The 21913-nt window shown below is 38.1% G+C and overlaps 1 protein-coding gene across 5 annotated transcripts; it reads right to left on the bottom strand.

The window, feature by feature from the left end:
* Positions 1-1879: 1879 nt before the first annotated feature.
* Positions 1880-21422, bottom strand: LOC147848641 (uncharacterized). Of its 5 annotated transcripts, none has more exons than XM_087338267.1 (20): positions 21051-21422; positions 19388-19425; positions 19192-19310; positions 12860-12949; positions 12623-12742; positions 12209-12292; positions 12045-12122; positions 11829-11954; positions 11547-11636; positions 10324-10362; positions 10187-10242; positions 9689-9839; positions 6684-7380; positions 6472-6563; positions 4719-5280; positions 4175-4322; positions 4041-4082; positions 3803-3968; positions 2438-2521; positions 1880-2343 (listed from the first exon to the last, which is right to left on the bottom strand). In XM_087338267.1, the coding sequence occupies exons 1-20, from the start codon at positions 21362-21364 to the stop codon at positions 2236-2238; spliced, it is 3204 nt and encodes a 1067-aa protein (XP_087194393.1). In that variant the 5' UTR covers positions 21365-21422; the 3' UTR covers positions 1880-2235. The 5 variants fall into 5 exon arrangements, with proteins under 5 accessions (XP_087194393.1, XP_087194395.1, XP_087194394.1 ...); XM_087338269.1 differs by having other exon boundaries at positions 2469-2521; XM_087338268.1 differs by having other exon boundaries at positions 11556-11636.
* Positions 21423-21913: the final 491 nt, after the last annotated feature.

Here is a 21913-nt window from a genome sequence, read left to right as displayed (position 1 = left end):
TGGATGTCAGTATGGACGAGGATTGAAATTTTGAATGTGGATGAATACACCGTGGTGACGCAAACAAGCAAACTCCCATTGCGTATGAGACCTTGTGGTTTACTCTATTGGGATTGCATTGGATCCTTCCTCTTCCTCATCCCGATATGGAACAAAACACATGTCAATAATCGAAAAACCTTAATTATGTCTTTAATCTTACGTTTTACTTTTAAGGAGCCTCCAATTTTACCGAGGATAGGTTCTATACTCTTGAAACTAAGCAATCATATTGTTGCAATTCTTGTAAAAGTAGAAAGTATTATCCTCCATGTTTGCCATTGTAACAAACTAGCAAGAATGATGTAGCACAACATTCTCATGCAATTAATTACCTAGCTGTTAGGATCCTTTCTCAATCTCAAGACACCTAAGTTTTTAATGACATCCATAAGTTGGTTCAACAAGCCATGGAAACAAAACGATAGATTAAAAGATAGCTTCATTTCACTAATTTGGAGGGTGAGCCAAATATCATTGAACACAATTGAACATATCTCATGGAGCTCATCAATGTGGTTGCTCTCACAAGAGTCTACCATGATGTTCTCCATTGTCTTGCAACCATTCTCACCAATGGTCATTATGGTCAAGTTAATGGCCATGTGGGAAAGTTCTTTGTATTTGGAGTGTCCCACAAGTGTCCCTACTAGCCAAGTTGCCTTATATGTTTGATCAAAACTTATCCCTATATGTTTGATCAGCAACGTGAGCATTGGTGGGCACTAGCTGCTCAAATGCCCAACCTAGTTTCGTTGAAAGCACCCTGATTGTGGTTGGGGCTATTAATGGCAATCTTTTTTATCACAACAACCTTTGCATTCCTAAACAACACAACGATACTCCATGTCCAAAGAAACTCCACAATGTGCAATGACCTACTAGAGTAGCAATTCCTACAATGCGATCATCAATGATTATTCTAGTGGTTGTGATATCCCAACATAGGTGTTGCAACGTCATATTCAAGCATCACTAAGGGGATAGGGCAACATCTCCAAGTGAGATGAGTTTTAGGGATTCTTGTATCAAGCCATGGTGCATGGATCCACAAAGAATGCACATGCTTGTAAATATCCATCAAGTGCAAAGGCAATCACCATATGTGAAGGGTCAATGTTGACTCAGGCCTTCGTGACCTTCATGCAAGCCATCCTATTACTAAGATAAGTGCCACTTAAGAGTTGCCAATAGCACACTAGGGTTATGTAGGAGTGGCTTTCCAACATTATAAGTTTTTTTCACGTAATAGAGACAACCTTCGCAATTGTTTACCAAATGCAAACATTTTCTTTGAAACTTTTATATTAGCATTCTCTTTGTTAGTTCCATATTGCCTTAAGACACCAAACAAAGTGACTTTTCATGCATGTACAAAACCATATACAGAAATTGGCAACTTTTCAATTACGAGATTGGCAAGATGAATACTCTCAATCCAAACATTTCATAAAGATATACAAGCAATACTCTAGTAAGAAAAGTCACACAGATGACCGAGGCAAATACCCCAACCTTCCCAATGCATTGATAGGTGACCTTAAGGTGGTGCACACAATGATGAGGTGGTAGAAAGGGACTTTTGTTGCACAAAAGGGGTACATCACTCATTTAACTATGGATATCAAGCAATCACTGACCATCGGCAAAGGAACCACCTTTAATTCATAAAGCCAACATTAAACTAACAAAGGAGGTTACTTGGAACTCTTTAACAATGCTTACCACTAACTTACATTGGACAGCAATCAGCGCCCAATAAGTCACTGTGTTTTACCTGCAGGCATTATTTATCAAATTTTGTTTGCACCAGTGTTGGAAGGTGTTTCTATCGTAAAAATTTGATTTATTAATAATTATAAATCAATAAATAAATATTGACACCAAGAACAAGATTGTCTCTGTGAATATGATGGCAATGATATTACAACAATGATCACGCACCCTATGGTTAGATTGCCTTTTGTGGCTTGAACTCCCATTTGATGGTTTGGAGAGCAATGGCCCATATTCACGTAAGTCTTGTTGGATGCTCATCTACTAGTTATGAGCATTGACTCACTATCATTTGTAATTCCCAGATCATCATTTGAGGGAATCTCAATACAAAGGTGACATCAAACTTGGAAACATGATGGACCATATATGAGGAATATTACAGGTCAAGGAATATATACAAAAGAAAACTTGGACTGTCTATTTAAGAAGAGGAAGGCACAATGCATAGAAGAGAAACAATATGCCGTCAGTCACCAGCAAGCCAGCAGCATCAAAAACAAATTTAGGAGCAAATAATCCCCATACCTAAATATCAACAATCAAGTAAGAGAGTAAACACATTAGAAACGACAAAAAAGGAACAAAACAACAACAAAAGATACGAATGAAGGCAGTATACCATTAAATGACGTCTCTGAATTGTTACGCACACAGTAGTGAAAAAGGTTGTCACCGTCCGAACCAGCCCATACATTAATAATGCCTACATTCAAATGGAAGACGTCAAATTTAGGATTTAATGGCATTATACAAGATGAGTTATACATTTTAAATTTTTGTATTCTTATAAACAAAATAGAGTGTCATTGTCTAGGGTATGGCAGTAAAAATTGAGTGCTGTCCAGAAATTCTTGAAATTTGAGGGGCATACTAGTAAATATGCAAAAAGTTGTAAATTGGTGGTTTTGCCCTATACTTGAATGTCAAGCAGTAAAAGCTAAATGGTATTCTGGTAAGACTTGAAAACTAATGGATATCCTAGTAAATATGCAGGCATACATTGATTGTTTTGCCTATACTTAAAATTTAGTTTCTATGGCCAAAATGTTCTCCCGATTTGCTATAAGCTTATGTTTTTCTTTCCAAAAGCAAAATCTGTATCGCTAAAAGGAGCATACAAAATCCCTTACTGTTGGGCACCTTGTGCCTGATTCTCGGTACGTACGAAGCTGTATTTGAATCTAGAGGATCATCTTATATCTGGAACATCCCAATTAGTTGCCACAAATTTGGGACAAAGATGGATTGAAAACTAAGCTGATTGTTTAAAAACTTTCAATCATGCACTTTGTAAACATTCATATGGCTGGAAGTTGGAACAGAAACTTTTGATTTCATAGACCACGTTTAGAATGGTAAATTTTTTCAGCTGAGGTTCACCCAATATAAACAAAACCAATTGTAGTTTCTACCGTTTCGTAAACCATTATTGGTCCCTATTTTTGAAAACAAAAAGTTCTCATTCATTTAAAATTACACCATTTGTGTGTTAACTATCAGGAATATCTGGTACCCTAGGCAGTTTTACTAATTTACTTACTAATTTACAAATTTTGGTTTTTCTCCAATATGATACATTGTTCTCGTGTCATCTTTTATTCAGTCTTGTAAGCCATTTTCGCCTCTTATGAGAAGTAAATATATCTTTCTTTCTTTCTAGTCTATATGGATCAGACGTCATGCATCATATACACCACCACACTACCGGTCAGTGGCTGTTTCATAAAGGGTGTCTAGTTCATTTCTGGTCAAGATTTACCTCTTTCACTAATAATGTATCTACCTTCGCGTACAAAGTGTTAATTTGACCTCATATAACTGGCTTGACTAAGAGTACAATAATCACAGATTATAGCTTATAAAATAATCACGGATTATAGCATACTATAATACAAAAAATGTCACCTTGTATAACTGGCATGACCAAGAGTAAATAATCATGGATTATAGCTTACTATAATACAAAAAATGGCAGTGTAAGAACCTGAAAAAACTGTGACCTATAAAATGCATTGGAGGAAAACATTCCAGTCCCTGAATTTCTCTTTGCAACCAGCACTGCTAGTCCAACCACGGGGAGTATATGAGAAGCTCCAAATGTATCAATCCCAAGAAGAATTCCCTGACGATATATGTTGAATTGATCAAATCTGTAGATGAAGACAAATTAATCAGTGAAAATACATGGTTCTATACATGCACCCAAAAAATTAAATCCTTACCCTACGAAGGCAGCAGCATACCGTAGTCCATCAAAAGCACATCTATGGAACGAGCAGTAATCATAGAACAATTGAATTCATGGGGAATTTTCAAATTGCATCCTAAAATATGAAGTGTATTGATGCACAGTTACCTATGACCCGTTGAAAAGAATATCTGTACTGCAAAAAGACTCCACTGAAAATTTGCAAAAGAGTAATCTGGGACACTGTATACTCCATCCACAGCAGGTACTTTCAATGGAGATGAACATGGAAATTGCATGTTCATAAGAGACCAACCTAGAAAAGAGACATAAGATTCTGGTATATGAAGCTTCAACCAACACCTTGTATAACTGTGAAATTCACATTAAGAATGTGTATAATATTCATTAAAAAATTTCAATGAAGTTTGGAACGCTGACATTTGCAGTGATGAAAACAGAATATTCCACCATCATTCCTAAAGCTTTTATATGCACATGAGAATAGAAGATCCCATCATATGTATTCAAAAAAAATCCTAGACTTCATTCAGCACGGCTGGCCATTTTATACATATCCTCTACTGACGCATAAATACCCACTGACCCAAGTTAAGATGGGAAAATAATGAAATCTTGAGGCCTGGTTCAACTTAAACGGAACAATCATGAATATATTAGGAGTCAAAACTGTAGAAACCGATTTTTCTACCTTCTATAGCAGCAATCAAAGTGATAAGGGGTCCCTGCCTCCCAAGCAGCAATAATATCAGACTGCCCCATACAGCAATACACAACATGGCAGCATCTTCAAGAAGATTTTTCAGCCGAAATTTCATATTCTTGTGCTCAATGTCTTTGATCTCATAAACCAACAACAAAGTCTGAAGAGCTACAATGTAATAAACTATTTGAGGTAACCGCAACCTCACAAGTTCTTTGGCAGTTTCAGGAATGAAAAGCAAATGCAGCTTGACAAGGTCACCAACTAACCAATGAAGCATTAAGGCTATATATGATAGGGGTACACCAAAGAACACGACCCAAGAAGAACTACTTTGCAGAAAACAAGAGCTCCACAGCTTTTTAACAGTGTAAAAGCCCAAGACAAGCAATGGCAAGTACAGAGTGAAGCAGATGACAACAGATTGCTCAATAACAGCTGACGTGGTCAAGTATGATACTGTTTCATTTGTTTGAAATTCCACATCCTTGAAAACAGTGTTAGAACCAAAGCGCCCCATAAGAAAATTCATTGCGAGAAAGCACATGACCTGCACTTACAAAAATAATCAGATATCATGCCAAAGAAATATCTTACTAAAAACAACCAATGCATAAAGCGAATCACTTGTATCAGCAGTAGATGAAAAAAAGAAAGAAAAGAAATAAAGCTATATTAACATCCTTCAAGAGGCCAAAATGGCCAATAGATTCTGAACTTAGATGACCAAACTTCTGCCTTTAAAAAATGTTTGACATGGAACGCTCCAAAACAGAGAGATCTCCGAAGCGAAAGAAGTACTTTCAGTACTGGGTGATAATGGCCTTTATTTTTCGATCATATGGAAACAAGGACTGTGGCACAGATGGTTGTGGCCAACGGGCATGACACATTACTATTCCTGATCTATTGTGACCCATTTCAAGTGTTGTGATAGAGACCCCACTTTAACAACTCATGTTAGCCACGGCCTCTAATGACCCAATAGGAGAGCAGACTTTTTGTTGACACTGATTCATATAGTACTTATTGCATATCTATAGGGACTCCATGGGCTTCTAGTCCTTACATGAACTAATTGCACAGTCCAATGTCGAAAGCTTTCCAGAATCCCACAAAGCAACAGCAGATTCTCCTTTTATGCGCTCTTCCCTCCTGAATAAGGACTCAAAGGGTCAATTTGTTATCTGACATTGAGAGCCCCTTTCAGAAAACTGCCTGTCCAGCTGCGCAAGAGTCATTTCTCTCTGCCCATACATTCAATTCTGACTTTGGGATTGAACTATATAGTTTAGCCAAGTATTGCTAAACTATAATTGCTAGGTATCATGGGATCTCCGCACTTGAAGATCAGTACAATACTATTTTCTGTCCATATACTGGGGAAACCTTCACACATAGCTCTATGAAAGAAGAGGGGGCAACGTGTCACAGACAAATAAAAGTTCAGCAAACAAGCCATCATGACCTTGGGTCTTTCCAAATTGTAACCTATCAATGGCATTTCTCATCTTTTGTGGAGTAAAAAAGGTGAAATATTGAAATGTACACCATGTAGACCTCAAGATCTCCTCCAAGGTACCTCTTCCTAGGAAATCTGTCTAGTATACAGGTTTACAACCTATAGCCACAATGCCTGATACAAAGATCAATGTGTGCCTAATAAAGGAGAGGTATAGATAGTATCCATCATATATCAACAGCATCAATGGGTTAGTCAATCGGGACGTGTCAATTTTACCTGTGGAGCTTTCGACTTTTTCTGTATCGCATGTCTTAAACTGTGAAATCCAGAAGAGACTAAGAAAAATGTAACTACCTGCTGCTCTTTCACTACAAAAAAATGCTCATTATCAGAATAAGGAAAATAAACGCACATTATCAGAATATTTGCTCATTACTCTTGATATAGCAAAGAAAATAATGCTTAAGACCGTGCAGATTCAAGCTTACATATATAACTGTTTGAAAGCAAGCTGCAGGCATACATCACACAAAAGAGAATTACTACAGCTCCTTGGGGATCTGATATAGCCAGGTTAATGAAAGTCTGCATTCCTGTTATCTTCTTACAATCATTCTCCTGTGCAATTATCTTTCCAGGAAATACTAATGATTTTGCCGAGCCAAAGATTGCTCCTCCAATGATGGTCATTATTGTTTGATTCCATGATAGGGATGTAGATGCTTGGGATAGAGATGATATCATTATTGAGGATAAAACTGCAAAGATGCCAAAGGATATGCCAAACACAATGCTTCCTTTGAGCATCTCATGAAGAGGAAATATTTTATTGCAATCTTCAAAATTTATATTAGAGTCGACTCCCCCAGTTTTATACACTGCATTAATTTGGATAATCACAGCAATGAAAAGTATCACTAGGCCTAATCCCATCATGTCATCTGAGAATTGGGTCCACTTGGATCGTGCAAGTGATGCACTAGCATCTAGGTACTTAGTGTACTTCCCAACTGCATCAGAGAGCATAACCATAGCTTCATTCAAATCTTTACCAGGCTCCTGGACATTCGAAAACTGTGGTAGAGCTGACTGAGCTTGGGAATACAACATCTGTAGCTTGCGGAGATCACTTGTTGAGAACCCATTCATAACTGATTCTGCATATTGCTCAAAGTAACGATTCACCTAAGAAACAAACCAACAACTGAATTTTCTGAATTTTCTGAATTTCTTTAAATGTCTTGTCTAGAAAAAAAATTAATGTACGTTAAATCATCAGGAGACAAGGAAACCTTAGGAGAGTTCGTGTTAATAAAGTACGTATCAATCACAGAAACATATGCAAATGGTAGAGGAAACAGATCTGGAGACTCTACAGGATCAGATGTGGTCAAATGGCACCTGCCTGATTCCGAGGTTTCTTTCCATATAAACATATCAAATTTACCATCGTGTCCTGATGATAACTCAGTTTTATGCATTATATAGTTACATCACAAGTTATACTATGATGACAGCATGTTTCTGAGAGTTAAGAATCATAGCATGTGCCTAGGGTTAACTGTAGACCGGTTCATTTACAGAATTATGAGGGCTCAAGGATGGGAATTGTTGAAAGCAGACTTGGGCTTAAAAGACTGCATATAAACCCTGAATGATAGATGAAGCTATCAATATGGTTTCATAAACAAGGGAATGAAAATCTATGGTACTAGGGCACTATTATAGGACATAAACTTTATTTGAACCTTATACACAACTTTAAGGCCCAAAAGCATTGCCAACTCTTGTACATAAATGGGCTCCTGCTATCTCAACTTGTTTGGTGTCACCACTGATTTATGATCACTACAGGATTCTCAATCTATTCATCCCAAGGAGGAAATGCCAAGCAACGCTGTCTGCAGTTATCTCCACTAATGCCAGATATTCTGTCCCCTAATGCCAGTCCATAATCAGGTTTCCTCATCTGTCATCTTACAATATGATACTATGGCATAGCTCAAAACTTTTCTGATGTAATTCCAAATGAAAATGATTTGATGAATCTGTGAAGGGTACATGCCCATATCCATAACTGGGTTTCCTCATCTGTCATCTTAGCATATGGTGCTATGAAAACTTTCTTTCAAAGCTCATCTCAAATAATTCCAAATGAAAATAATTCAATTCCAACCGCAAACGTGTACACATAACTCACAGTAAAGAAAACGTGATAGTAAGAGAGCACAAAAATTTTGAGTGAAGGTTTTTGCCTTACTAATGAGATATATACAGCACTAAATTTGGATGGCTAGGTGACGAACTCTACCTTTAGATTAAAATTGGAATATCAATTGCTTCTTTATATTTATACATTTTATATTATTGTAAAACGGACCTCAGAATGCTTTTTTGGTTGGGTAAAATATCCAATTTTCCAAATTGGGGTCTCAATGTTCCATCAACTTAGTTGCACTTCCCAACAGAAATCCTCAATTCACATAGATCATCTTTCAACCATCAAGTATCACAAATTAGACCTTACATGACGTCCAACTCCAGATCTAACAGATTTCTAGGTCTCAAATGTCTTCTCCTAATGGAAGCTTTCAACTTTGACATCATGGAGCATTGGTGGTACCTAAAGAGGCTGGAGTCTTAACAAAACATAGCACCCCTTCTCAAGACACACCCAAAGACAAGACTCCCTTCTAGGCCCAATTTAAGTCTTTGGAAGTTGTCTGAAGCAGATCTTTCCAATATTCACATTAAAAATGAATGTTGGACTATCAGACAACCATTAAACTGTGCGGTCCTTAATCAAAATTGCACACATAGTGATATTGGATGTCTATGCTTGGCGCACGCATGAAACAGTGGATTTTTACAATCACAAAGATTCACAATGCAACAGTGCATTATATTTTTTACATCTCCAGGAGTTTCCCAACCATCTATGGTTCAAACCTATACTTGAGACATGCTCACATATACTATTTCAACATCAATTCAGATGGGGCCTTTGAGATGATGGAAGGAATCTTATGCTTAATATGTTAAAGCTTTTTGCAGCTCATAGACATGAGATACAGAAATATTTGAGCTTTCCATTTTATCATCCCCTAACTTGTTTCCTTGCCTGAGCCTCCTCTCATCATTTCAGGGATGGTTATTGTGCACCCATTCTAGTCATTCAAATGCATTTCTGACACGTTTTTGGACCATGTTGAAGAACTTGAATGGATCTGCTTAGAATAACAAAAATACCTTTGTTTCCTTTTGTACCCAGAAGACTAATTTTCTAGGTCATATAGATTTATTATTTTTGTCCTTCAATTATTGAAGGCTGTAACGAAATGTTAGAAGCGCCTCTGAGCTTTTTTTTTGTGCAAGCAGTTTGAATATTTTAGCATTTCAATATTTACAAATGTCTAAAAATTAAATAGACACAATAAAAAAACTTCAATCATCTGTTAAATGAACATTGTGAACGTCTCAAAAAGAACGAAACCTGCCAGCCGTTAAGACGTAGTAGCTGATGGTAACCCTCCAACCACTTTAACTTAAGCCATCCATCTTCCTCTTTCATAGAAGATTGAACAGTACGAGTTGGCCATGATCCACCTAGCAAACTCAATAACTGTGGATTGATGCGTCCGATGCTACATTTTTGAAGTAAATAACTCAGTCAGCCATGCAGTTAACATTTTACTTTTAACCAAACAAACAACAGAGAATAAGAGTTGTTGATAATTGAAAGCTTGTTGATGCATTCCAGATGAAAGCGTATTTAAGAAAATGGGAAAGTAGGATCTCAATGCTTAATCTTTAAGCCAATGTATCTAGACTGATTATTAGCAGTCGGCATCTTTATAAGCTAGCAACAACATTTTAATCAAAAACATGGTATTATATAATTGAACTACATTTTTATAATACATGAATATGAATTAATGCAGGTTTTAGAATTACAGGTCATCAAGTTAATCAGGCATAGAAAAATAACTACCTCCCGAAGGGAAGTGGTACTCCCACAATAGCAGCTAATGTTGCAGCAAAATCAAGCTACAAAAATATGTAATTTGTCACAACATCTTCATTCCACAGTAAATACATATACCCACAAATAAATAAAAACTTACCAACCTGTTGAAAGTCACATATGCATGAATTGTTCTCCTTTCCCTGCAAAGTAATGAAATCCATCAAAAACAGCAAAGAGCTAGAACATTAAATTGAGAGCAATTATAATGTGTGTGTAAGAGAGAGAGAGATGCCACTGTACACAAAAACATGTACCACAACTAGAAAATCAAACAAAGAAATATGAATGTGAAGGGAAATGAACAATGTCGTAATTCTGTAATGAAGAAATGGCAGATTCAAAAGGTCAACTGAAACGAAGTAAATGTAGAGAGCGAAAAATGTGTAGCAAGAGAGCGTGGAAGATAGAAGTTTGTTCTGGGAATGTCACCACCAACATGAAGTAGATCACACCTGTATGAAGACTCATGTCCCTGTAAGTTTAGGGCGCCCAAACTGGAGGGCCTTATCAAGAGGAAAATGGTATCCTGTCACTAGGATCTTTGACGAAGAGCCTAAGTAGTAACATGTATGTTATCTCTGTAAAAGACCATTGCACCCCCCACACTCTGCCCCTCCTGAGGGTCTCTCATGGTGATCAATGATGTCACATACTCTCTGTACCACACCTCCTGTGAGAAAATTCTTATGTCAGTGGACGTGTAGAGCATCTAAACTGGATGGCTCTATCAGCAGAGAAATATTTGAACTATCATTGGGATGTCTGAAGAGGTTCCTAAGTAGAAAGATGTATTTTGTCTCTGTAAAGAACCATTGTACCTTTACACTCTGTCCGTGATGAAGATTTCTCTATATGCATATATGTTCAGTAGAGGGAGATTTAAGCACCCCTGTTTATAGAGGTGGAAATTAGTAACTAAAATTCTCTAAAGACTCAATGAGTCACCACGTAACACTTCTTTGTCTCCAGCTTCTTTTGGCTTTAATCATGTCTTGATCTCCTGAATGCCATTGTGAAATAGAAAGTATACCTCATATGGATGAACTTTGACAGTTTGGTTAGTGCCTCAAGAAATATTGCTCTCTTATGTATATTGTACATTCTGATAGAAATTACTTAATGATGGGTTTTGCTACATTACAAAACATTTTACAAGTTTCATTAAAACGTGGGTCTTAAGGCATATACTCATTTTGTAAATGCCTTTGTTTATTTTTATTAGTTCTGACCTCAAAACAAAAAGAAAAAATTCAACGCAAGAAATAGATCTACAAGTTATGATGAATTTAAATGTGTGATTCAACTATAAACTACTCCACAATACCTTACTTACCAAATCTACAGTGCATGGACAAATTTGTAGAGAAGAATGAACTGGAAATCTTGTACTCCATGCAAACAATGCTGTCTCCACCTAATAAAATTCATATCGAACAAAAATCAGCGAATTGGAAAACTTCAACCAGAAGTAACTCTTGTTTGAATGATTCTGAAAAGTAGAGGAATAAATTAAATTGCAAAGAGTACAAAATGAAACATACAGGCATGTTTCGTATATAATAGTTTGACATTTACATGATTAAATAAATATTAAAATATGATCTACCTCTTCTGCTGTTCCACCACCATGATCTCCATTCAATGTCTGGCCATGATCACCCATTACCAGAAGCAATGTGTCTTCATGGAGCCCACCTGGAAACGAATGATTCTGAAGTACAGATATAACATCCTGCAAGAAATATGGAGCAATTATAAAGGTCAAAACCATTTGCGAACAATTACATCCAGAACTCAAGTTGACATATAGCAGCAATAAAACCTCCAGAACTTTGTTGTACTGCTCCAACTTATCAACCATGTGTGATGATTCCACTCCAAAAATGTGGCCCGCATGATCCTGAACATCACTCTGTTCAGTATGCATACATTCTTTTGCCTTACACAAAAACAATATATGTGAATGGATTTAGAGAAAAAATACACCACTCCTAGGAAGTGTCCTATGAGCACATCCCAGCTGTCTTCATATAATGCAGGAAACAAATGCTCTACCACACCATCGTCCACCTGTTTTCACATCAAGCATTGATATGAGTTGTGTCTTTTTAAGAGAAACTCAAAACCAGAGCAGCTACTTCAGGTTTTTAAGAATTTTATAGTTTTGAAATTTTCTAGTTCAGTTGACTTTTAAACCCTACAAACACAAGAAATTTGGCTGTGTTCATAAGCTATTTGTCCTGGATTTTAATATGTTGTAATGCCATGTTGCTGTTTACACTTCACATATTGCAAGCAATCATTTCAATACATCACCAACATATTTGGGCAACTTTTACTTTCACATAAATATAGCAATAGAGATAAAAAGCATCCTGTAGAGGTTGAGAATGTCATTACAGTGTCTAAATCTTTGACATTGAATGAGGGAAAGGGATATGTTTTTGTAAATTCTGTTGGAAACAACTGCAGCCATGTATCATCCCCCATCATGATGATTCTTTTTCCATTGCTAGAAAGCTGAAAAAATACAAATTAACATCACAAAACCTGGTGAATAATGCTGTTCTCCACAATAGCAGCCACCCTAAAGCTGTTCAAGTAAAATAAAGACTAAATAAAATAATATCAAGAAACCTGGTTAATGATGTTGTCCTCCACAATAGCTGCCGCCCCAAAGCTGTTCCCAACATCAATGAAGGTAGGAAGACTACCAGTTGTTAGCCCCTAAAAGACAGCCCAATTCAAAATAATTGTGAGAAAAGCTGTTAATAGCAGCAGCAGAACAGTTGTTAGAACAAAATAGACACAGCCAAGCTGTGAGAAGGCTGTTAGACAGCAGTAGAAAAAATGGTTGCAAAGAGTAGACACAGCCAAACAGTAGAGCTTGTTTGTAAGTAGCAGCAAAATAAAAGTCTTTACAAAAGAGGCTGGTATAGCCTATTTATATAAAACTGGGGAAAGCGGGTGAAATGGTTGTTTGGTAGTTACATGACTCTTGTACTACCAAACAGGTACAATAAACTAGGAATAAGAGGGAATATCTTGGAAAAAGTGGAAGAGAGTGAAGGCATTTAAAGCGTTGCAAATTTTAGAGAGAGAAGGCATTTAAAGACTTGCAAATTCTAGAGAGAGAAGAATCTAGGAAGAGAGAGAATGTAAAAAAGAGATAATAAAGATGAAAGAGAGTGTAGATCTGGATCTGCCACCCTCCAACACCTCCTCTCAGCTCTAGAACGGCAGTCCAACATTGAGTCGACCAAGGAGCTGATCAATGGCTTGCCTTGGAAGGGGCTTAGTAAATAAATCAGTCACATTTTCTTGAGTAGGACGATATGCTATGTTGATGACTAGTGATTTCACTAATTCACGAACTAAATGGTAGTGCACTTCAATATGTTCTGTTCTACCATGAAATGTCGAGCTATGTGCCAAGGCACAAGCACTTTGGTTGTCAATGAAAACTGCTATAGGAGAGTCTTGCAAAACACCAATGTGATAAAATAATTGCATTAACCATAGCAATTCACAAAAAGTATCCAAGTAGGCTCAATATTCAACTTTTGTTGATGAAGTAGAAACTGAAATTTGCTTCTTTGATTTCCAAGAAATCAAGCATGAACCTAACATAAAACAATAGCCAAATGTGGACCTTCTAGAATCAATATCACCTGCCCAATTAGCATCCGAGTAGCCAACAAACTCAATGCCACTTCTAAAAGATAGACCATAGTCGAGTGTGTTGGCCAAGTACCTAAGAACTCGTATTGCTGCTTGCCAATGACTTTGTTTCGGAGCACTTGAGAATTGGTTGAGAATACTCACATTATAGGACAAATCAGGCCTGGTGTAAGTGAAGAAGAGACCCAATTAACTTTCTATATTTGGTGATATCTTCAAATATGGGAGAATCATCTTCATGAGATAGCTTTGAGTTAGGATCCATCGAACAAGAGAGTGGCCTGCAATTTGACATGCCATAGGTCTGAAGGAGCTGGCTGAGATACCTATGTTGGCTGAGGAAGATACCACCATTTGATTGATAGACCTCCATACCTATGAAGCAATGGAGAAGTCCTAGATCAGTCATTTCGAATGTGGTTTTAAGGTCAGCACGAAGCTCCTCGATTTTAGAAACAAGGGACCCTGTAATTAGAAGGTCATCAACATATAATATGATCAAGCATAGCAGATTTTCTTGGGAAAAGACATAGAGATTGTTGTCAGCATAACAATGCGTAAACCCAAGTGAGAGAAAGAAGGTATCAATTTTGTCATGCCAAGCTTTCGGAGCTTGCTTTAATCCATACAAGGCTTTGTGTAACCTGTAGACCATGTTTTCCCGCTTTGAAATCTCAAAACCTGGAGGTTGTTCAACATAAACTTCCTCTTTCAAGTCACCATTAAGGAAGGCTGACTTGACATCCATTTGAAAGATGGGCCATTTGTGGTGAGCAGCAAGCGCAAGCACACATCGAATAGAGGTGTACCTTGTTGTTGGAGCAAATGTTTCCTCGTAATCCACTCCTTCCACTTGTGAGCAACCTTTTGCAACTAAACGTGCCTTGTGCTTATCCAAAGTACCATCAACATGGTACTTGGTCTTGAAAATCCATTTCAGTCCAATGACTTGTCGATGTTGAGGCCATGGGACCAGCTCCCATGTATGATTCTGCTCAATGGAATCAAGTTCAACTTCCATTGTTGCTTTCCACTTTGGAAGAACAAGGGTCTCTTTTGCTGTTGTGGATTCTTGTGATTGCACAACAGTGCACCGTAAGGCAAAGTTGCATGAGTGAAGAGGCCGTTGTGACCTACGTGTTCTTTTCATGTTGGTTGGAGAACCAGATGTATACTCATGATGTTCAGCATCGGAGAGATGAGAATCACGAAAGGTGGCTTGAAGCCACTTGGGGGAAGTGGTGGAAACTGGTGTGTAGAGGGAGGGGAAACGAGTGGAGTTGAGGGAGAGGTTTGAATTGTTGGTGAAGTTAGGGGTTGAGTAGGAGGAGATGGGGGCCTTGAAGGTGAGACATCTTGTAAAATAGGAGATTCCGGAGGAGCTAGAATTTCAACCGTGAACTCATGTGAAATCCTACTGTCATCCGGTTTAGACTCCACAAAATGAACATCCCTAGAGATGACTAGGAACTTTGATTCTAAATCCCATAACCTGTAGGCTTTAGATTGTGTGTTGTAACTAAGAAATTTGCATTTCTTGGTTTTGGACTCAAATTTCGTCCTTTTATGATCTGAAATGTGAACATAAGCATCACAACCAAAGACTTTAAAATGAGATACTAAGGGCTTTACACCTATAAATGCTTCCGCAGGGGTCATTGCAGGAACTGCTTTTGTTGGGCAGCAGTTGATGATGTAGACTGCTGTGTTGACAACTTCACCCCAAAACAAGAGAGGAAGATCAGATTGAGATAGCATTGTATGAGACATCTCTTGAACGATCCGGTTCTTCCTTTCCACAACTCCATTTTGTTGAGGAGTATTGGGTGTAGAAATTGGCGAGCAATGCCTCGTTGAGAGAAAAAATGGTGGAAAGCTTGGGAGATAAACTCTCCACCATTGTCGGACTTGATCTTTCGAACTTTCTTTGTTGTCGTGTTCTCCACAAGAGCTACCCATTCTTGAAATTTGGTGAAGGCTTGAGATTTTTCTACAAGAAAATAAACCCAAACCTTACGAAAAAGAAGAAAGAAAGAAAGATATATTAACGTCTTTTAAGAGGCCAAAATGGCCTATAAGACCAAATGAGAGAGATTACATCTTGAGTGTTGTCTCATCTTTGAGAACAAATAAAAATAAAATAAATATTACACAGTAAATATAAAAGTAAATAAGATGAAAAGAGAAGAAACGAGGGAATCTGGTTTTTGGCACATGTGAGATTCTCAAGTTAGGTATATTGTAGCTTTTGTCTTTGAGAAAGAAAGAAAGAAAGATATATTAACGTCTTTTAAGAGGCCAAAATGGCCTATAAGACCAAATAAGATATTACATCAATGATAAGCATGAAGTAGCATGCACCACCAAGAGTAGTGGTTTTCATGGAACCACAAAGATCCATGTGCACTGACTCCAAGATAGATGTTGCATAGTGAGTGGCTTCATGAGGGAAAGGCTCTCGATGTTGCTTTCCGTGAAGACAAGCAACACATGGGGTATTGGGAGTTTTGAAAATAGGCAAACCCTCAACTAGCTATGAAGAGGAGAGCTTTTGTAGAGAATCGTAGTTGAGGTGACCAAACCTAGCATGCCACAACGTGGGATATTCTTGTGCCACCAATGCATGAGAGCCTTGAAGAAGATGAAGAAGATGAGATTTGGATTTTTCCAAGGGGCTACGAGAACCTTTCAAGCGATATAAACCCCCTTCTTGTGTGCCACTAGCTACAATTTGTAGGTTGTTGGTGTCAATGACTTCCAGAACTGAGCTATCAAAGTAGACTCCATAACCTTGCTTAGTGATTCAGTAGACCAAAAGTAGGTTGGCAGAGATGTGAGGCACATGTAGCACATCTTGAAGAACGACGGCTTCATCATTTGAAGAAGTGTTCAGAAACACATTACCAACAAACGAAGCCTCAATGCTTGAGGCATCTCCGATGGAGATTTGGTAGGAGCTAGGCTTCACATCATGCAAAATGGATTTGTCATAAGTCATGTGTGCAGTGGCACCACTGTCTACTAACCACAGTCGGGCTGAATGTGACCTTTGTAACCACAATAATGACAGGTGACCTCCTTGAAGGCCGGGTTGTTTGGTGGTCTCGGATTGGGTTTGTTGTAGGAGTTGCCATTTTGCTTCCACTTGCCTTTACTTTTCGCATGTAGAAGCGTCTCATTGGAAGTTTGAGCACTTTTCTTCCTTGTTGCCTTGCCTTGTAGCATGCCAAGAAATGTATTCATATTAAGCGTGTTGGGAAGAAGAAAAATTGTGTCACAAAAGGCTGAGAATGACTCTGGCAACTTTAACATTAGACAATGCACAAACTCAACTTAGTTGACTTGCTTCCCAAAGAAACTAGTTCCTTTTAGAGAGTAACAAATTGCATTATTTGATCCATGATGTTGGGAGTGTCATGAATCTTGAGATTTGCTAGTTGGCTCTGAATAGCTATCATTTGGGCATGATTAGCTCGATGATACCTCTTTTTTATGGCTGCCCATAGTTCATTGGCTGTCTCTTCATCTGTATCTTGAAATTGACAAGCCATGCTCGGTTTAATATTAAACATGAGGAAAGCATGAGCATGAGAATCCTTATCTAGCCAAGCATCAATCTCAGCGTTAGATGAGCCAGCAACTGATTTGGTTGAAGAGGATAAAGTTACCGGTGGTTTCTTGTCACTACCATTGACTACATTCCATAGACAATGGTACTGTAGCAAGGTCTTTATTTGTAATTCCCAATCCAAGTAATTGTTCCCATCCAAGATGGACTCTTTCGGGAGTTGGGGAATGGTGGATGAAACAATGGTGGCATGTGAGGCCATGGATATCCTCCACTTGAGCTACAACTAGACAATTTGCAGCAGCTGTAGGTAGATGCTCAGGGCTTTCTACTCCTCCCTAGATGCTAGGCGAGGCTCAGATGAGGGGAAAAGAAAAACGAAGAACCTCCTCTATAGGTTGGGAGGGTGGCTGCTAAGAGAACCTCCTCTATAGGGTTGGGAGGGAGGGATAAAAGAGAATAGGTATGTGTGCTCTTTGGCAAAAAAAACAGGCTGAGGATATGGAGACCTCACTGCTCTGATACCATGTGAGAAAAGCTGTTAATAGCAGCAGTGGAAGAGTTGTTAGAACAAAACAGACACAGCCAAGCTGTGAGAAGGCTGTTAGACAGCAGTAGAAAAAATGGTTGCAAAGAGTAGAGACACAGCCAAACAGTAGAGCTTGTTTGTAAGTAGTAGCAAAAATAAAAGTCTTTACAAAAGAGGCTGGTATAGCCTATTTATACAAAACTGGGGAAAGTGGGTGAAATGGTTGTTTGGTAGTTAAGTGACTCTTGTACTACCAAACATGTACAATAAACTAGGAATAAGAGGGAATATCTTGGAAAAAGTGGAAGAGAGAGAAGGCATTTAAAGAGTTGCAAATTCTAGAGAGAGAAGAATCTAGGAAGAGAGAGAATGTAAAAGAGAGATAATAAAGATGAAAGAGAGTGCAGGTCTGGAGTTGCCACCCTCCAACTATAATTAGTTACAAATGTGGTGAATTTGGCCTCCCTTACCAATACTTTATACTTATTACTCATCAGTCCATTGTTAATTTCATACACCAAATTTGATCATTTTATATCCCTTTCCCAAGTTCTTATCCTTTCATTTTTCTCTGATGTATAAGAATATTATACAACCCACCTCATTCTCCCCATTCCTCATTATACCTTTACTTCCATTGTAAGGCGTAGATGCTTGGGATATGAATCAAACAATTATTCTGCCAAAGACCCCTGAGTAAATATGACAGTGAATCCCAACTGTACAAGCAAGGCCACAACACCTAAGGGTTGAGCATCTTGGAGTCCTCTATCGAGACTTAAAATAAAATACGATTGATAAGCCATCAATGAGATAAGATTGTGTGAGGCCCTACTACAATATATGTAACTCCAAAATATGAATGTGCCAAAGCTTGTGACATCAATGTCTTGTCCTGACTCATGCCAGAGATTATTGGTACCAATGCCACTTCTGCAGTTTCCATCCATCATATACTCCTCTTACAAAGATTCTCGTGAGTGTGAGACTGTATTTTTATATACACTATGATAGATATATCTTTCTTAAAATTAAAATGTTTTCCAGGGAAAGGAAAACATAGAAACCATTCTGTATGGCTCCATTTATGCATGTGTGGGATGCATTCTAATCTATGTTTCTATTAACTTGTTGATCTACTTTATTCACTTCATTATCTAATTATTATGAAATAGAACTCAACAATCTAACCTTCAAACGTTGTAAGCTTGTTGTTGGGGGATCAGCAATAAATTTGAACAATACAGCTGACCTCTCTTCGAACGCATGTCGTTGGAGTACTTGCAGCTTATCCATCCATGGTTGGGGCTCTAGAAAACGAGCTAAATGAATTTCGTCCCAAGCATATTTTCCCTGAATGGAGATAGGGCACTAGAATTATACTTACTATAAGTAAATAATTTGCTGGGAGCAGCAAAATCAAACCTGAAAGGTGAACCGAAAAGGTCAAAAAGGGAAAATTGTTATTATTATGCTACAATAGCAAAATAATAACAATCAGCACATTAAAAAGTTACGATAGACAAAACAGGTAATATATCTCACAGATCTTTTGATTATGTGAAAATTTCCAACAGAAGAAAGAACGGAAAAAGAACAGATATATTAACATGACCTAGATTACATCTTAAAATGTTGTCTTGTCTTTGAGAACAACAAACCAAAATAAATGAATATAACTAGACGTAAGGTACCAAAGAGTCATGTTATCTAAGCATTTAAAATTACGAAGTTAGATAGGCTGAAACTTCTACCATGGGCCGAACCAAGATAGAGAGGTATCCAAGGTGAGGGAAGCACCTTCATTGCCGAGTGAATGGCTGGGGCATAGGTTGTGCTTTAAATGGTTGGGTCCTATTGGTGACAAGCTTTTATTGCCCGATCCACTGTAGTCCCTTGCGAGTGTCTTAGTCAAGACCATACTTGTATAACCTTTGATTGACTTGTGGCATGAGTGGTGGAGCTAAAGAAAGTTGTGTCGATTCTTTTTATCTAGCTATAGTGTTTATATTGTTGTCCTTCAACAAGTTCTCTCAATGTCTCTTGGATTATTTGCAAGAATAGTTCTACTCACCATTGCTCTTGATGTTATATTAGCCTATGCAATGGGTCAAAGCCTTGTTTGAACAAACCATGATATCACCCTTTTATTTCATAAAAATTGGCATAATGGGAAATATAGTGTTCTTCTCATTTCACCCCTGATGACACAAGTGCATATTAGTTCTTCCATAGATTTGTGAATATATCTACCTATCTTAATCTCTGACTGATGTGAAGAGGACTTGAGTTACACTATCAGACTAAGGAGTGCATGAGCTAGATGTATCCATATAAGGTGGCCAGATGATAAATCCATCATGTGACAGGTGTAGAATTAGTACCTTATAATAGGCCATCTTGATACCAAAAGACATTATGGGGTTGACCCATCTTCTTCATTATCCAATTTAATGATATCAATTCAGATCACTCTATTATTTTCCTCTCTGATCTTGATACCAGAAGACATTATGGGGTTGACCCATCTTCTTCATTATCCAATTTAATGATATCAATTCAGATCACTCTATTATTTTCCACTCTGATCATGTTTAAGTGTGGACAGTCCAAGTATATTGGAATGGGGATAGTGCATTCATATTTATGCCATGTGGTTGGAACCATTTTCAGCATTATTTCCATTTTCTGCCAGTTGTTTTGATGAGATAAATTCCAGTCTTGAAACCTTTTCTTTGGAATATATATGCACGTGTATACATACACACCTACTTACATACATGTATGCATATGTATATACAAACCTGAATAATTGTGGCTATGTAAGTAGTCTCATTTTCTTGAACTTGATCGGAGGGAGATTCCCCGTTTCGTGTATAAGACTCCTTGTATAGTCTCTTTGTAATAATCCTTCCTAACTAATGGGAATGTAGCTTCATTTTGGAAAAAAAAAAAAAAAAAAACTGAATGATTGTGTTCTTCACAAGCTCACATCTGCAATTCGTCGAACTGCACAATAGTGTGCTAAAGTGTGTGCGGGGTAAGCATACCTGAGGGCATCAAGCACTAAGATTACAACTTTGTTCACTAACGGGCGTGTCCAGCAATTCCCTGTTTCTAAATCTGACAAAACACTGGAGCAATTACAAGAACTTTCTTCAACGGCAACTCTATCGCATTGATCCGAACTACGGTCCACGGTGGCTTGGGTCGCGTAGATGTCGCCACACCGGCTGTAGAGGGGGAGCTCATTGCGGGTGAGCAGGAAACCTCTGGTGAAGAAGAAGATGGAAATGGCGTGCAAGCTGAGAATGTAGAGCAGGAGGAGCAGGAAACGGCGAGGAGAGTGAGGAGTCTTGGCCATGCGTGCAGGACACTTCAAAACGCTCCGTGCATCGATGGATCGATTTGGACACACTACACTGTCTGTGCGGAAGATCTTCCTTCATACTACATATATACATATGTATGTATACATATATATACTCAGAAGAAATACAAACAAATGACGCCTACAAGAAAAAACACACTCTCAATTGTCAATCCCATCGCCATGTAAAATGTGAGAGAATCCCACCCATTCATTCATTCATTCATTCACCCCACCCGAAAGGAACAGTCTCCATTGGTCAACTTCCTGGTAACTCGACAAAGACACAAGACCCCGCCCATATCGCATTGTCCCATCCCTCGAGGTTTTACCATGTGTATGCTTTTGGCTCCATACAAGGATTGTCTCTAAAAGGGGAAAGCTAGGGTGAACAGTTAAAACCCACAAGGACATGGATTTATAGTGCAGGGTGGTAGCGTGTTCCAATGTGATGGGGTGAGACCAAGCACAAATTCTAAATCTTTTGAGGAGATTTGGCTTATGGTTGCGTGGTTAATGATCTGGCACATCTGGATCATGCAC

Source organism: Azolla caroliniana, unplaced genomic scaffold (assembly GCF_043228905.1).
Source record: "Azolla caroliniana isolate FFs.n. ecotype wild unplaced genomic scaffold, voAzoCaro1.0.p SCAF_281, whole genome shotgun sequence".
In the NCBI taxonomy this organism is placed as follows: Eukaryota; Viridiplantae; Streptophyta; class Polypodiopsida; order Salviniales; family Salviniaceae; genus Azolla; species Azolla caroliniana.
The sequence above is the reverse complement of the archived record's forward strand: the minus strand, read 5'-3'. Positions and strand labels throughout refer to the sequence as shown.

Bases quoted from the DNA above. Each gene is read 5' to 3' on its own strand.
- LOC147848641 (XM_087338267.1), bottom strand. From the start codon at position 21,364: ATGGCCAAGACTCCTCACTCTCCTCGCCGTTTCCTGCTCCTCCTGCTC. The intron at 7,381-9,688 runs GTTTCGTTCTTT...TTTGTTTCTTAG, and splicing joins TACGTCTTAACGGCTGGCAG to GTGAATCGTTACTTTGAGCA. The intron at 5,281-6,471 runs GTAAAATTGACA...TTGTAAGTGCAG, and splicing joins AAAAGTCGAAAGCTCCACAG to GTCATGTGCTTTCTCGCAAT.